The sequence below is a fragment of the Equus quagga genome, chromosome 4 (genome assembly GCF_021613505.1).
Source record: "Equus quagga isolate Etosha38 chromosome 4, UCLA_HA_Equagga_1.0, whole genome shotgun sequence".
In the NCBI taxonomy this organism is placed as follows: domain Eukaryota; kingdom Metazoa; phylum Chordata; class Mammalia; order Perissodactyla; family Equidae; genus Equus; species Equus quagga.
The window spans coordinates 36,850,104-36,867,206 of NC_060270.1; the positions used below are offsets into that span (position 1 = coordinate 36,850,104).

At 36.4% G+C, this 17,103-nt stretch overlaps 1 protein-coding gene across 2 annotated transcripts in view; it reads right to left on the minus strand.

Annotated features, from left to right (window-relative positions):
- VPS8 (VPS8 subunit of CORVET complex) overlaps positions 1 to 17,103 on the minus strand; it is a 233,285-nt gene that overhangs the window by 115,381 nt on the left and 100,801 nt on the right. For both annotated transcript variants that reach the window (XM_046658305.1, XM_046658304.1), the window contains 3 exons: positions 7,716 to 7,758; positions 6,221 to 6,293; positions 5,808 to 5,927 (listed from right to left, as the gene is read on the minus strand). In XM_046658305.1, coding sequence (XP_046514261.1) covers positions 5,808 to 5,927; positions 6,221 to 6,293; positions 7,716 to 7,758 — 236 coding nt within the window. The remainder of the gene's footprint in view (positions 1 to 5,807; positions 5,928 to 6,220; positions 6,294 to 7,715; positions 7,759 to 17,103) is intronic.

Consider the following 17,103-nt stretch of genomic DNA (forward strand, 5'->3'; position numbering starts at 1 on the left):
TTCAATATTCACCTCCAGAAGCAAAGAGAAATCCACTCTGGGTGAGAAAACACTGACATCAGGTCTGAGACCTGGTGGATCAGAGCACAGGCCAACAGGAAGATTAAAGAAGGGGTCTGGCAAATGTGGATCAGAGGTCTTGGTAAGATATGGCTTTTGGGATAGAGGAGGTACCTTGGAATGGGGAATTATTCATGGTAAAGAAGGAGGTGGCTCAAGATAAAGATCCTAACTAAAACAAGATAATGTCAAAGATTGAGAAGATGACAGACTACCTTCAAAAGACACAGGGTTTGCAGGTTTAGAAACTAGGCATGGATCTGCACACCACTCGTCAAGCCATGCTGTGGCGGCAACCCACATACAAAATAAAAGACGACTGGCATAGATGTTAGCTCAGGGACAATCTTCCTCACCAAAAAAAAGAAAAGAAAAAGAAAAAAAAGAAATTGTACTTAATTGTAGCAAATGGAGAAGTCACTTGAACTAGGAAAACAAGTATGCAATTTTCCTCCACTCTCTTTCCTCCACTCACCTATTATTGCTAGTCCAGAAAAATCCAACACAAAAAATGAGAATCAAAACAGCAGATGCAGGCACTCCAGAATAAAACAAAATAAAAACTAGCTACAAGATAGAAGTAAACTATAACATTATCCCAATATATATTAAATATATTTAAACATACAACTGCAGATTTGAAAGAGTATCACAGAAATTTAAGAATTCAGGAAAGAAATGCACAAAAAGCAGAAAGATACAAACTAGGAGCTAACTGAACTCAGAAAAAAAAAACTGAAAAAAAGGACAAAGTCATCTCAAAATGAAGACAGATTTACAAGCCACCAAGGGAGAAGAGATATGATCAAAAGCACTGTAAGAGAAATAGAGAATGTAAGTGAAAAGAACCAAGAAAATGAAATTTGAATAAAGAAGTAAAAGAGATCAGAGAATAGGTGATAAATACAGACGATAAAGAAGATACAATACAAAAATAGTTGGAGTTTCTGAAGATGAAATATAAAATACAGTCATGCACCACATAGCAACGTTTTGGTCAAGACCAGACCACATATACGAGGGTGGTGCCATAAGATTAGAATCATTTAGCTCAGGTGTACAGTAGGCTATACCACATCTAGGTTTGTGTAAGTACACTCTACAATATTTGCACAATGAAATCACCTAACGATGCATTTCTCAGAATGTATCCCTGTCATTAAGCCATGCATGACCACAATAAAGCAGAAAAAGTATTCAAATTGAAGAAAACTTTCTTGAAATAAAAAGACTTAAATTCACATATTGAAAGAGTCAACAGTATAAATAGTAAAACTGACCCAGAAAGTCAATTCTGAGTGATATCTTAGAGTAAAACTATTATTTTAAATATAAGGAAAAAAGTATGCTGGTTCTGTAGGAAAAAAGACTGTGTCCCTGGGAAAGTTAAGAAAAATCAGGCGAACATCAGTTTTCTTGACAGCAATGTACAAAGCAAGGTAAGAGGGAGGCAATTTTTGTTTTAATTTATCAAAATTTGAAAATTGTACAATAGTAGACAAAACATTACATTGAATCCTCATCACTCAGAAAAGTACACTGAAAACTACAAAATATTGATGAGAAAAATTAAAGATGACCTAAATAAATGGAACAATATACCTTTTCATGGGTCAGAAAACTCAATATTGCTAAGATGTCAATTCTCAAATTGACTAAATATTAAATACAATCCTACTCAAAATTCCAGCAGGCTTTTGTAGAAATTAACAAGATAACTCTTCTATTCATATTGAAAAGCAAAAAACCTACAAAAGACAAAGCAATTTTGAAGAACAAAAATATGGGGAGCTAACGTAATGTGATTTCCATACTCATTATAAAGCTACAGAAATCAAAACAGTATGATAGTATTGGCATGAAGACAGACAAATGGACGAATGGCATAGAACAGAATTCAGAAGTAGACCCACACATATTCAGATAATAAATCTCTGACAAAGTACAAAGACAATTCAGCAAAGAAAGGACAGTCTTTTCATTAAATGGTGCTGTAAGAGCTGGATATCCATATGCCAAAAAAACCCACAAAAACTTGCATCTAAACCTTGCATTACATGCAAAAATTTCTTCAAAATGGATCATAGATCTAAATGTAAAACCCAAAACCATAAAACTTCTAAAAGAAAACATAAGAGAAAATCTTTGCAACCTTGGGTTAGGCAAACATTTCTTAGATACGACATCAAAAGCATGAACCACAGAACAAAACTGATAAATTAGATGATTAAAATTTAAAACTTCTGCTGTTCAAAAGACATTGTTAGGAGAATGAAAAGATAAACTACACACTGGGAGAAAACATTTGCTAGGCTTACGTAATATGATAAAGAACTTGTATTTAGAATTTATAAAGAACTCTCAAAACTCAACAAGAAAAACACAATTTAAAAAAATGGGCAAAAAATTTAAACAGATATTTTACCAATATATGGATGGCAAACATATCTTCTTGGCTAATATATTTTAATAAAAAGATGCTTAAAATCATTAGTGAGAAGGAAAATATAAACTAAAACCACTATGAGATACTACTACACCTATTAGAATGGCCAAATTAAAAAGATGGACCCCACCAAGTGTTGTGAGAAGACGAAGGAAATGATACTCTCGTATACCACTGGTAGGAATGTAAAATGGTAGAACCACTTTAGAAAACAGTTTCAGTTTCTTACAAAGTAAAATAATACACTTAACAAATAACTGGCAATTCCATTCTTTGGTATTTACTCAAGAGAAATAAACTTATGTCCACACTAAGGCCTATATGTAAATGTTCATAACAGCTTTATTCATAGTAGCCTAAAACTGGAAACAACCCAAGAATCATCCACTGGTAAATGGATCAACAAACTGTATATCCATAAAATGGAAAATTATAGAGACATAAAAAGAAACCTATTGACACAAGCAACAGCATGGATAAATCTCAAAAGCATTATTTTAAGTGAACGAAGTCAGAAAAAACTACCAAGTTTATGATTCTATTTAAATGACACTCTAGAAAAGGCAAAACTGTAGTGTCAGAAAGGATTGGGACTGACTACAAAACTGCAGAAGTGACCTTTTTGAGGTGATAAAAACGTTCTATATCTAGATCGTAGTAGTGGCTACAAGATTGTGTATATTTGTCAAACTCTTCTCTTGAAATGAGTGAACTATATTTTGTATAAATCATACTTCAAGAAAGCTAAATTTAAAAACTTTACTTGAAGAAATATTCCTAAATTTAAAAAAAGTAGGAAATGTAATTTAAAAATCTGTCACTATCCCCATTTGGGAATGCAGCCAACACTTGGTGCAGGCATGGAAGGAAACCTCCACTTGTCTTCACGGCATTTCAAATTCATTAAATACATACGAGAAGTAATTACTACATCTCCCGACTCCTCACCACACCCTTGTCCCCTCCCCCATCTCCTGAGCAGCTTGTTTCTCCTTCGATTCCCTACTGAATAAACAAATAAACCACTACATATCCCGTTCACCAAGTCAGGAATCTGGGAATTTTTGATGCTTCTCATTTGTCTTATCCTTCACAGCCAACTGCACAGTAAGCCCTAAATCTTAGGCCGCTATGCCTCCTCAAATATCCGTGAAACCCTTCACTTCTTAGTATCCCACTGTTACTGCCCGCATTCAAGCCACCATCACCTTCTCTTTAGATTACCACGAAAATTTGCTAATAGATCTTGTCTCCAGTCTTATTTCATTTCAATCCATTTTCCATTCATCAGTCAGAATTTTCTAAACTACAAATCATGATATTCCTCTATGTAAAAAGCTTCAATGGCTACCTGCTGCTCTCGTATAAAGTCCAAACTTCTTACTATGGATTACAAAATTCAGTCTCTGCCTACATCTCTGGAGCTCTCTCTCTCTGCAGGCTTCCTTAAAGATGCAGCCACGCTGAATTTTTCTCAATTCCTTGAACACACACTGCTGTATTGTTTCCAGGTCTTTTTACATATTCTGTCCTTCTGCCTAGAATATCTTTCCCTAACCTAACTTCTACTCATCCTTTGAGACTCAACATGGACATAATTTCACCCAAGAAACCTTCCCTAGCCCTCCATTAGATTCCCCTCCGAGGTGTTGTACAGCATCCTGCACTTCTCCAATGGCATGTATCCCACTGTGCTACAGTTACTTCTCTACAATCTGGATCCTCTTCCTCCACAAAGGCAGGGTTTCTATCCCGTCACCCAAGGATGCACCCCCAGAATACAGTACTTGTGATAAACTAGGCACTCACACATTTGTCAAGCAAACGAGAGACTATATTGCGGTTACTATCAATCTCAATATGGTAATTCAGACATCGGCATAATTGCAAATGACCTACAATGCTAACACAGCCCTTAAACAAATGAAAATTAGGTAAAATCAATTGTCGCTCTCTACCACTTTTTCCGAATCCCCTGCCCCACCACTTCCTGTTTCTTTTTTCCTACATGCCAGACACCAAGTACCCTTATGTCCTCTTCTGGATGTCGAAGATCTCCTAAACCAACTAGATCTAATTTCCAGTTCTAAGTTTCTTTTCCCCTCTTCATATGCAATTAAAGTTACTACTTCTGAAGTAAGATTTTAAAATTAAAGTAATTCAAAGTATAATTGGTATCTTAACCTTCTCAGGAGTACTTACTTTTTTTATTTAACAGTTTATTGTTCAACTTATAAAAGTACTATACGGTCCTTAGAGATATTTGCCCCATCTCACAGAGTTAGTCACTATTAATATTTAGGTGTATTTCCTTCCTGTCTTTTTTCTCCTAATACTGTGCATATACATTATTTGTGTGTTCTATACATTTCTGAGCCTCCTGCTTCACTAAACACTATAATATAAGTGCTGTCCATGTTATTGAAAGCTTTTTAGACTATAACTACAAAGCCATTTAATTGAGATGATATATCATGTTTTATATAATTATTCCCCTGGAGGCATTTTCACAGAGAACTTGGCTCACCCAAACCCATCTTTAATTGAACATGTATAAGGATGTTTTTTCAGCAGGGAGCTTCTGTGTTACATTTCAACTCCAGGTATTTCCACTATCACCACCACCACATGTACTTCAGAGCCTTCTTCCATATTTAGTGTGCCAACTAACAGAATTTATAAAATCAAAGATGCACCACATCTAACTCTGCTTTCTTTAACTTTTTGATAAGGATGTATTAGAAAGAGACACAGACACAGAGACACACAGAAAGAGAGAGAAAAGAGAGAAAAAGAGACAGAGAGAGAATAAAGAGGGGGAGGAAGGGAGGGAGGGGGAAGGAAGGGGGATAAAGAATTAGAAAATACGGGTGGTACAACAAAATTAAAAATGTAGAAGTTTGAAACCCTGACTTACTGCTAGGGCATAAAAATTATACCTGCATAAGGATTATTACTTGCATTATTTTCTTTCTATTAAAAAATAATCATGCTGGCTTTTTTTTTTTTTTTTTTGGTGAGGAAGATTGACCCTGAGCTTAAAAACCATTGCCAATCTTCCTCTTTTTGCTTAAAGAAGATTGTCGCTGAGCAAACATCTGTGCCAATCTTCCTCTATTTTGCATGTGGGACGCCAACACAGCATGGTTTGATGAGTGGTGTGTAGGTCCATGCCTGGAATCCCCACCCATGAATCCTGAGCCACCAAAATGGAGCACATGAACTTAACCACTATGCCACCAGGCAGGCCCCAACCTGCCTCCTTTTAAAACACATTAAAATCATATCATTTATCTCTTACCAGTGCCAATACATTTAGAAATTCTCTTGTATCAAAATGTAGCAAAGTCCGAACATAGGGATAGATTTCTTCCTCAGGGGATGCTTCTGCTGAGTGCAGGCGAATTAGAAATTCAAAAACCTGCAAGTTGAAAAAAAAAAGTTGATTATTTTTTCACCTTACAAAGTATTTTGCCAAAGCAATGATTCCCACCTGGATAAAACAAAGGCAGGTTGAATTTAGTTTAAATTGCTACTATGTTATAACTTCTCTTACCTCATTCAACTACGATTATTGGCCTCAGTAATAGTGTGCAGGCTCTCCTGTCATAGCTAATGGCTCCGGACCGCTGTGTAACCCTCAATTACAATTTGTCTTTAGTGCATCTTAACAAGAGGTGTTGATGGTAAACATGTGGTGAAAACAGCACCAACCTGGTTTTTAACCAAGGGAACAAGATCTTCAGGGATGTCACCAAGGGGATAGGCACGGCCTGCTAGACAACAGCTAGAAGAAAAGAAAGAGAACAGAGTTGGTGACTTATAATGGACTAACTTCCAGGTTGTTTCTCAAACCCAAGACACTAGCTTGATTTTTAAGCAGGCTCAGCTTTTGCCAGTTAGGGCAAGTTCAAACCCAGATCAAGATGACAGCCAGTTCAGAAAACATGGGCGACAGAGATGATAGTGAAGTAACACATCCTGTGACTGAGTAAGGACTTTCATTTCTTCTTATTTTTCCTAAGAAAAACCCAAGTTGCACTCTAAAGGGGCAAGAGGGAATAAGGACAGACTATCTAAAAGTCTCATACTCAGCATCTAGAAAGAACCTAACAGCACCATTATACTTTGATTTACCTGTTATAAGCCTGATGTTCTCAGAGACTTTTAAACCAGTGGCTCTAAAAATGATGATTAAAGATGGAAAATGAGCTAGGCTAATAAACATCTGGAAAATGTCTGCAATTGGACAAGCCTTCAGGGAGAGTTAGAATCTCATGAGAAATTTAACTGTACAGTTTTACTTCCAAATCAGATTTTCCTATGGCTAATGACTTGCCTTGTAGGCTGACATATAAAAATGTCTTCCGAATATGTCCTCACTTTTTATTCATTTATTTTCTTTGAGGGGGGGGTGGCATGAATTTTAAAACTATCTGAACTAGTCATCAATTTGAATGTTAGATTAGAGAAGCTGGATACCAGCATATTCTAAGAAGTTTAAAGCACAGATGATAGAGTCCTAGCTAAATGCTGCGTATGTTCTGCATCTGTAGAATCAACGTAACAAGTGTGAAATGGATCTCAAAGTTAATTCTGACATTAAATAGGAGCTAAAATGATGCTCTGGCAGGTTCTGCCAACTTCCTGCCTGCCTGCCAGCCTGGCGGCCAGTTATCTATCCAAAATTCTATCAGGACACAACTCTGAGCCTGCATAGTCTATCGGAAAAAACTCTGGTCCAGGAGCAAAGAGAGAAACATTTCAGCTTTACCTCTGTCACTAACTTTTTCATGATTTAAACAAATCTCTTGCCCTTATATATAAAATAGAGACAACACATATCCCACAGAGTTGTCGGTAGTACAAGTAAAATAATCAGGGTTTCTCAACCTCAGCCCCACTGATATTTTGGGAGAGAGGATTCTTCATTGTGGGGACTACTCTGTGCATTGCAGGATGCTTAGCAACATTCCTGGCTTCTCATTAGATGCCAGGAGCATCTGTCCTCCAGCCCCAGTTGTGACAAGTAAAAATGTCTGAGACATTGTCAAAGTCTGGTGGGTGGGCATGGGGGACAAAATCACCCATGGTTGAGAAGCATGGCTATAAAGGAAAGAACCCCGAAAAATGAAAAGCACTATATACATAAGAGGTGACATTTACAGAAGGAGCATACACACAGAGGAGTAAATAAAAAATCTCTTACCTAATATATACAAGAAGCTTGTTGCCCATAACAACTTGTTCATCTAAAATAGAAAAAGTATCTTAGCAATTCTCTTTCAAAACCTTTTCAGAAATATAATCTTTATGTGGAAACAAAAAACAAAACCTCCCATTTAAGGTAAGTATATTTCCAAATAGCAGAAAATTGAAATACCACTTTAGTTATTATTTTTAGAATTTCCATTAGATTCCTTTCACAGACACAAAATCAATGAGTCATTCAAGGGTACATGTAGAAGGAACAGATCTGAGGGCAGAGATCTATGTACTGTTGGCTTAAGCAACAGCTTGGGACCAGGGGAAGGTGTAGGACAGGCAGTGAGTTGATGAATTATAGACCATGACCAACGAATTAACATTAAGGCATAATTAGAATGTCTTCTCATTTGAAACATGGACTCTGAACCACCTACAGTGCTCTAGAGCTGAGAAGGCCATTGTTCACAAACGTTTAACAGACTTAGATTAAATGACCTTTAGGACGCTTTGCATTCTAAGTTATATCTAAAATGTAAGATTCTGTCATCTGGTAATATAAACCTATTTCTTGGTTACAATAAATAGGAAATATAATCAGACCGAGCTTTAGGCCAAGGGGTCAAGAGCAACAGAGAATAGAGTAGAAGCACCAAGAGTGGGTGGAGTGATCAGTACTTCTTATGGTGTGTAGATTATAAGAATTTGTGGTTAGTAATAATGATGAGCTGAACTTTCTATTTTTGATATAGAAATCAGTAATCCTTCACAAATACTCCAAATCTGTGCTATTGTAAGTGAAAATAAACTTGAAATTGGTCAAAATTATATGAATAATTACATCCTGATTCAATTCCAGGTTTTTTAAATTAATAAACTATTTTTTTTAGAGAAGTTTTAATTAGGTTCACAGCAAAACTGAGTAGAAGGTAGAGAGATTTCCCATATACCTGCTATCACACACCACACAACCTCTCCCATCAACATCCCGCACTAGAGGAGTACATTTCCTATAATAAGTGAACCTACATTGATACATCATTATCACTCAAAGTCCATAGTTTACATTAGGGTTCACTCTTGGTGTTGTACATTCTATGCATTTTGACAAAGGTATAATGACATGTATCCACTGTTGTAGTATCATACAGAATAGTTTCACTGCCCTAAAAATCCTGCGCTCTGCCTATTCATCCCTCCATCCCCCCTAAGCCCTAGCAAACACTGATCCTTTTACTGTCTCCATAGTTTTGCCTTTTCCACAATGTCCTATAAAAGGAATCATACAGTATGTATCCTTTTCAGATTGGCTTCTTTCACTTAGTAATACGCATTTAAGTTTCTTCCATGTCTTTTCAGGGCTTGGTGGCTCACTTCTTTTTAGTACTGCATAACACGCCATTGTCTGGATGGACCATAGTTTCTTCATCCATTTACCTACTAAAGAACATCTTGCTTGCTTCCAAGTTTTGGCAATTATGAAGAAGGCTGGTATAAACATTGGTGTGCAGGTTTTTTGTCTGGATATGTTTTCAACTCTGTGGGTCAATACCAAAGAGCACGACTGCTAGATTGTACAGTAAGACTATGTTTAGTTTTGTATGAAACCACCAAACTGTCTTCTACAGTAGCTGTACCATTTTGCGTTCCTATCAGCAATAAATGAGAGTTCCTGTTGCTCCATATCCTAGCCAGAATTTGGTGCTGTCAGTGTTCTAGGTTTTGGCCATTCTAATACGTGTGCATACTGGTATCCCATTGTTGTTTTAACTTGTAATTCCCTAATGATGTTGAATATCTTTTCATATGCTTACTTGCTTACTTGCCATATGTATATCTTCTTTGGTAAGATGTCTGTTCAGATCTCTTGCTCATTTTTAAATCAGGTTGTTCATTTTCTTATTGAGTTTTAAGAGTTCTTTGTATAGTTTGGATAACAGTCTCTTGCAAATATTTTCTCCAAATCTGTGGATTATCTTCTCATTCTCTTGACATTGTCTTTTGCAGAGCAGAAATTTTTAATTTGAATGGACTCCATTATCAATTATTTCTTTCAGGAATGGTACCTTTCTTTCATGGATGGTGTATATCTAAAAATTCATCACCATAACCACAGTCAATTAAGTTATCTCCTATATTATCATCTAGATATTTCATAGTTTTGGATTTTACAATTACATCTATGATTCATTTTGAGTTAATTATGTCCTTACTGATTTCCTGCCTGCTGAATCTGTTCACTTCTGATAGAGGGGTGTTAAAGTTTCCAATACTAGATTTATCTAATTCTCCCTGCCATTCTATCAGTTTTTGCCTCACGTATTTTGACAGTTGTTAGGTGCATACACATTAAGGATTGCTATGTCTTCTTGGAGTATTGACCCTTTTATCATTATGTAATGCTTCTCTTTATCCCCAGTAACTTTCTTTGCTCTGAAGTGGGGCCTGTCTGAAATTAATATAGCTACTCCTGCTTTCTTTTGATTTTATCATTGTATATCCTTATCTACTTTACTTAATGTGTCTTTATATTTAAAATTGGTTTCTTGTATACAACACTTACTTGGGTCTTGTTTTTTGATCCAGTCTAATAATCTTTGTCTTTTAATTGGTCTATTTAAACTATGGATGTTTAAAATGATTATTGATATAGTTGGATTAATATCGACCATATTTTACTGCTTTCTATTTCTTGTTTTTGTCCTTTACTTTTATTTCTGTCTTCAACACTATTCTGCCTTTTGTGGTTTTAATTGAGCATTTAATAGGATTCCATTTCCTCTCCTTTCATACTATGTCAATTACATGTCTTTTTTTGCTCTCAGGTTTGCAATATATATTTACAACTAATCCAAGTCCACTCCCAAATAATATTATACTGCTTCACAGGTAGTGCAAGTACCTTGAAATAACAAAATACACCCAATTTCTCCCTCCCATATCTGTATCTTTGCTGTCATTCATTTCATTTATACCTATGCATATACACATACGCAAGCATACACAAATACATTGTTGCTATTATTATTTTGAACAAACTGTTACCTGATAGATCAATTAAGAATAAGAAAAATAAAAGTTTTTATTTTATCTTTACTTATTCATTCTCTGACGCACTTACTTGAACATTTTTTTGCAAGACAATTCTACTGGCAACAAATTCCCTCAATTTTTATTTGTCTGAGAAAGTCTTTGTTTCTTCTTCACTTCTGAAGGATAATTTCACAGGGTGCAAAATTCTGTTAGTGGGTTTTTCTCTCAACACCTTAAATATTTTCCTCCACTCTCTTCTTGCTTGCACAATTTCTGAGAAGTAGAATGCAATTCGCGTTTTTGCTCCTCTATAGGTAAAGTGCTTTTTTCCCCTGGCCTCTTTCAAGATCTTTTCTTTATTTTCTGCAGTTTGGATATGACATGCCTATGTGTAGTTTTTCACTTTTTATCCTGCTTGGTGTTCACCAAGCTTCCTATGGATCTGTGGTTTGGTGTGTGACATTAAATTGGGGGAAATTCTCAGTCATTATTGCTTCAAATATTGCTTCTGTTCCTTTCTCCCTTTCTTCTCCTTCTGATATTCCAATTACGTGTATGTTACATCTTTTGTAGTTGTGCATTGTTCTTGGATATTCTTTCTTTTCCAGTCTTTTTCTCTTTGCTTTTCACCTTTGAAAGTTTCTATTGTTACGTCCTCATGCCGAGATTCTTTCCTCAGCTGTGTCCAGTCTAGTAACAAGCCCATCAAAGACATTCTCCATTTCTGTTACAGCATTTTTGATGTCTAACATTTCTTTTCGATTCTTTCTTAGAATTTCCATCTCTGTTTATATTATCCATCTTGAGTGTTGTCTACTTTCTCCACTAAAGTCCTTAGCACATTAATCACAGTATTTTTTTAAATTCCTGGTCTGATAATTCCCACATTCCTGCTATATCTAAGTCTGGTTTTAATGCTTAGTCTGTCTCTTCAAACTGTGTTCTTAGCCTTTTGGTATGCCGTGTAATTTTTGAAAGCCACATACGATGCAGTAGGTAAAAGGCACTACAGTAAAGAGGCCTTTAGTCACGTGGTGGTAAGCTATGAGGGGAGGCGAAGGATTCTACAGTCTTTTGGTGCCTGTGCTTCTAAGATATGAACCTCATCAGTGCTCCTCAGTTTTTTTTTCCTCCTCGTAGGTGGAACAGGATGGGTTGAACATGCTGGGGTTGAGTATTTTCCTTCCCTCAGGTAATTTAGGCTCTGATAAAACCCCAGCAGGTTAAGTTTTGACAAAATAGTTTTTCCTTGGGGCAGACAAAGTTAAGAAAAACAGAATACTCTTGCATATTTCAAAATGGTTCCTTTCCCCTCCCCCTGCAGAAGCACAAGGGATTTTTCTCTGATATTCACTGAGAGAACCTGGCAGCAGTCCTGGAGGTAAATCTTACAAAATTATGGGGACTCCCCTGTGACAGGGCCTCCCTGGAGTTTTTAGATCTCAGACTTGTCTACACTGAGCCTCCAGCAATTCTTCAATTACAGTTCCAGTTTTCCTACCCCAGCACTGGTTCCTGCAGAGGTGTCTACTCCAGTAAGTTGTGATTCTCTGTGCCTGCCTCGCTCTCTAGTTTTTGGTACGGGAGTTTGGTCTGTGACCTCACTTTTCTGGCAGATCTCAGAAGAGTTGTTGATTTTTCAGCTTGTTCACCTGTTTACTTGTTGGTAGGACAGGTGGTGATTTCTAAGCTCCTTACAAACCAGACTGGAAACCAGAAGTCCTAAACGTTATTTGATTCAACTCAATTAGCATGATACAAGGTGGTAGTCACTTTACTAGTGTAATAAGTTCCTGTTCGTCGGCTAATTAGGTAAACCTTTATTGCTAGAAATCTCAGATAAAATCTCAGATACTTCTAGAGAATTCAATTTACTTGTTTAACATACTCATCTCCCTTATTCCATTGCTATGAATTTAAGGGCAGGAAGCCTGTGTCATCTCTGTTTCTAGCTCTAGCATCCAGCACAGCATCTGGCACATAGTAGGTGCTTAGTAAATGGATACTGAACTGAAGCATATATACCAACAAAGTATTTAATTTTCTTGACCCCTCTTCTACTCCTTTTCTCTCCTCACTATCTTTTTCCAGACAATTTTCTTTTGCAAAAGTTTATCAATTCCATTTGGAGTTTTCAATATACTGCTTTCATTTCTGCCACAAATATATGTTAAAAACAATTTTCAAGTTTGTTTCAAAAAGATTCATTTCAGTGTTACTATTGGGTGTGAGGGACTATGACTCTACCAAATGATCCCCCTTGCTCTCAACCTTACAGGAAAAAAAAACCCCATAAAACCTGGACGTGATACAAAAGTAACTATCTGAAGCTGCTAAAGAGTGAATAGAAGTAGACAAATCTGGTGGGGAGTTCACAGTCACTGGTAGGAGGACAGTGGCAGCCATACAAGTAACTTTTCTTCTTTGTGCCTTTCCTGGGCTAAATGCAGTCTCCACTACACTCAGAGGCAGTGGAGGCGGAGGGAGAGGGATGGAAAAACTTCTCATCTTTCTGGCACAGGGGACCAGAAAAGTGAAGCCAGGAAATCATGAATGTGGAAGGAGTAGGGGCATCCCAAAAGGGAACGAGTCAAAGAGAGGAGCTCCAAACTGTCTACCCACTTCCGTGACTGATCCCTGACACACCATGCATGAGAAACAAGCAAAGCAGCTCAGCCTAAGAGGAAAAGTCAGCACCAAGACTGGAGCCCCTCCCTGAAGCTCCCACCCGCCCTCCTTCACGGGAGCGTGAAGAGAAGCAGACCGGCTCTGGTGTGGAGTTCATGTGCTTAGAGGAGTGAAGACAGGGACGTGTACAGTACATTACTATCACTTGTGGCTTTTAGCCTGGGACTAAGTGCTCTCTGTGTGGCAAGCACAGCAGCAGCTGGGAGTTCACAAGGGAAAATCAGCAATCTTTCTGGTTGGAGAACTAAAGAAGAGAACGTAGGAAATGGGAAGTTAACAGACTGGAGGAATCTTGTAAAAAGAAGCCAGAAAGAGGATCCTCAAACTCTCTATCCTCATCACTGACTGACCCCTAAGCCACACAAGTGGAAAAGAATCAAAGCAGACCAGCTAAAGACAAACGATCTTTCGAAAAGAGACTGGAGCTGCCACACAGAAACAGAGTTTGCAATTCAAGCCCCAGCCAAGAAAATTACCTGATAAAACACAGGGAAAAAATTCTCAGTGGTGAAAAATAACAGAATCCAGATTCTCCACAATGTAACATTCACAATACCCAGGATACAATCCAAAATTATCCAACATATGAAGAACCAAAAAAATAAAACATATTCTTCTTAAAAGAAAAGAAAGTCAATCAAGTCCAATCCTGAAATGAACAAAATGTTAGACTAATGGATAAAAATTTTAAAGCCACCATTCTATTTATTTTCAATGAAATAAAACAAAACATGCCTCAATGCATGAAAATTTGAACAGATAAATGAAGAAATGGAGGAGAGAAACAGAAACACAAAAAGAACCAAGTGAAAATTATGGAACTGAAAAACAATCATGGAAGATAAAAATTCACTGCATGGGTTTAACAGCCGAACTGACATGAAAGAGTGAACTTGAAGGTACAGCGATAGAAATCATCTAATGAGAAGACAGTGGGAAAAAACACCAAGCAAAACAAAGACAAAACTCAGAGGGACTGACTATGAGATAGTTGAGGAAAACATTCAAAAATCTGTGCTTCCACAAAAGCAATGAAAACAATCCAAGGAATGTTTATTCAAGAAAAATGGCTGAATCTCAGTAAGAACAGGGAACTCCACGGTGATTTAACTTTACCTAGTCCCATCCCCCTTTCCCCAGCTTCATTGAAAACCAACAGCCTTGCAACTATGGTGGCTGGGAAAATCAGTCACCTAGTGGCCACCTGAGGGGTCAGAATGGGTTTGGAACTCCCCCAAAGCCCCCATTCCTAGAGAAATGTCACTATTTGATCTATCTGGCAGCTCACTTAAAAGCTCCATTTTCAGGGCTTGTCTCTTTTTGTCCAGACTCAGAGCTTCTCTATGCAAAGAGCACCAACCCCAGGACATTTGTTAAAAACAGTCAGCGCAATTGTTTAACTTTACAGATGCCAGAGTCAGTGCTACCAGAAGGGACTAATAAGAGACTCATCAAAAAACTTGAAAGGAAAAACTGGAGAATGGAGGTCTCCCATCAGGCTTTCAAAAGCTCCAACATATTTCTGGAACTCTAGAAGGACATGGGCATGTACAGGGCTATGACTATACCCAGGGAAGACTGAAAAGGCCCTAATCTATAACCTATGGCTGACTTTGAGACTCTGCACAAAACACCCTGCTAGAGCACTGAAAATTCCAAAATAAAATGAAGCAAAAACCATAGACTTAAAGTAAGAAATAGACAATTCAACACTAATATTTGGAGACTTCAATACTCCACTTTCAATTAGCAGGAGATGAACAGGAAATAGAAGTCTTGAACAAATTATAAGCCAACTAGACCTAACAGACATCTGTAGAACATTGCACTCAACAAGAAAACATATTCAACACATTATTTTCTGGTGGATATGGAACATTCTCCAGAACAGGCCATATGTTAGGCTATAAAAGGATGAGAACAAAATATGTTCTCTGACCACAATGGAATGAAATTAGAAATCAACATCTGAAGGAAATGTGAGAAATCCACAAATATGTGAAAACTAAACAATATACTTCTAAATAATCAATATCACAAGGGAAGTTAGAAAATACTTTTAGACGAATGGAAATGAAGACACCACATACCAACACTTATGGGATGCAGATAAAGCATTGCTTAGAGGGATATTTGCAGCTGTAAACACATTTTTTTTAAAAAAAAGAAAGATTTCAAATCAATAACCTAAACTTCCACCTCAAGAAAATTAAAAAAGAGCAAAATAAACCGAAAGCAAGATGAAGGAAATAAATAATAAAGACTAAGCTGAAATAAATGAAAGAGGAAAGAAAAATAAAGACTATCAATAAAATCAAAATTGGTTCTTTGAAAAGACCAACAAAACTGACAAACATTTAGCTAGATAGATCAAGAAAAAGGAGAAGACTCAAACTACAAAAAGCCAGTAATAAAAGAAGAGACATAACTACTGACTTCACAAAAATAAAAGCAATTACAAGAGAATACCATAAACACTATATACCGACAAATTAGATAACATAGATGAAACGGACAAATTCCTAGAAATACCCAAAGTGCCAAAACTGACTCAAGAAGAAATAGTTAATCTGAATAGACTTAACAAGCAGAAACTGAACTAGTAATTTCACAACTTTCAACAAAGAATATCCCAGGCTCACATTAATGAATTCTACCAAACATTTAAAGAAGAAGTAACATCAATCCTTCATAAACTCTCCCAAAAAACAAAAGAGAGAATACTTCCCAACTCATTCCATGAGACAAGTATACCAAAATATCAAGTATACCTGATACCAAGACCAGAAAAAAAAAAAAAGAAATAAAAATTACAGAACGATATCCTTAATGAATATAAACATAAAAACACTCAAAAAAATACTAGCAAACTCAATCCAGCAACATGCTAAAAGATTATACACCACAACCAAGTAGTATTTATCCCAAGAATGTAAGATTGGCTTAACATACGAAAATCAATCTTATGGATCATATCAATAAAATAAAAGACAAAACCCACAAGATTATCTTAATAGATGCAGAAAAAAAGCATTTGGTAATATCTAACCTTTTCATGTCAAAAACACTCAACAAACTAGGAATAGAAGGAAACTTTCTTAGACTGATAAGGCCATCTACAAAAAACCCACAGTGAACATCACATTTAATGGTGAAAGACTAAATGCTTTCTCCCTTAGATCAGGAAAAAGAGAAGGGTGTCCACTCTTGCCACTTCTCTTCAAAGTTGTATTAGAGGTTCTAGCCAGGCCAATTAGGTGAAGAAAAGGAATAAGAGGAAGAAATAAAACTATCTCTACATATAGATAACATGATGTTATATATGTAGAAAATTCTAAAGAATCCATTAAAAAATCAGAACTAACAAATGAATTTGGTAAGGATGCAGGATACAAAATTAATATACAAAAATCAATTTTATTTCTATACACTAGCAATGAACATTCTGAAAATGAGCTTAAAAACCTAATTCCATCTACAATAGCATCAAAATGAATAAAATACTTAGGAATAGATTTAACAAAAGAAGTATAAGACTTGTACACTAAAAACTAAAAAACACTGTTGAAAGAAATTAAACAAGACCTAAATAAATGGCAAGATACCCTGTATTCATAAATTGGAAGATTTAACGATGTGAAGATAGCAGTACTCCTGAAATTGATCTACAG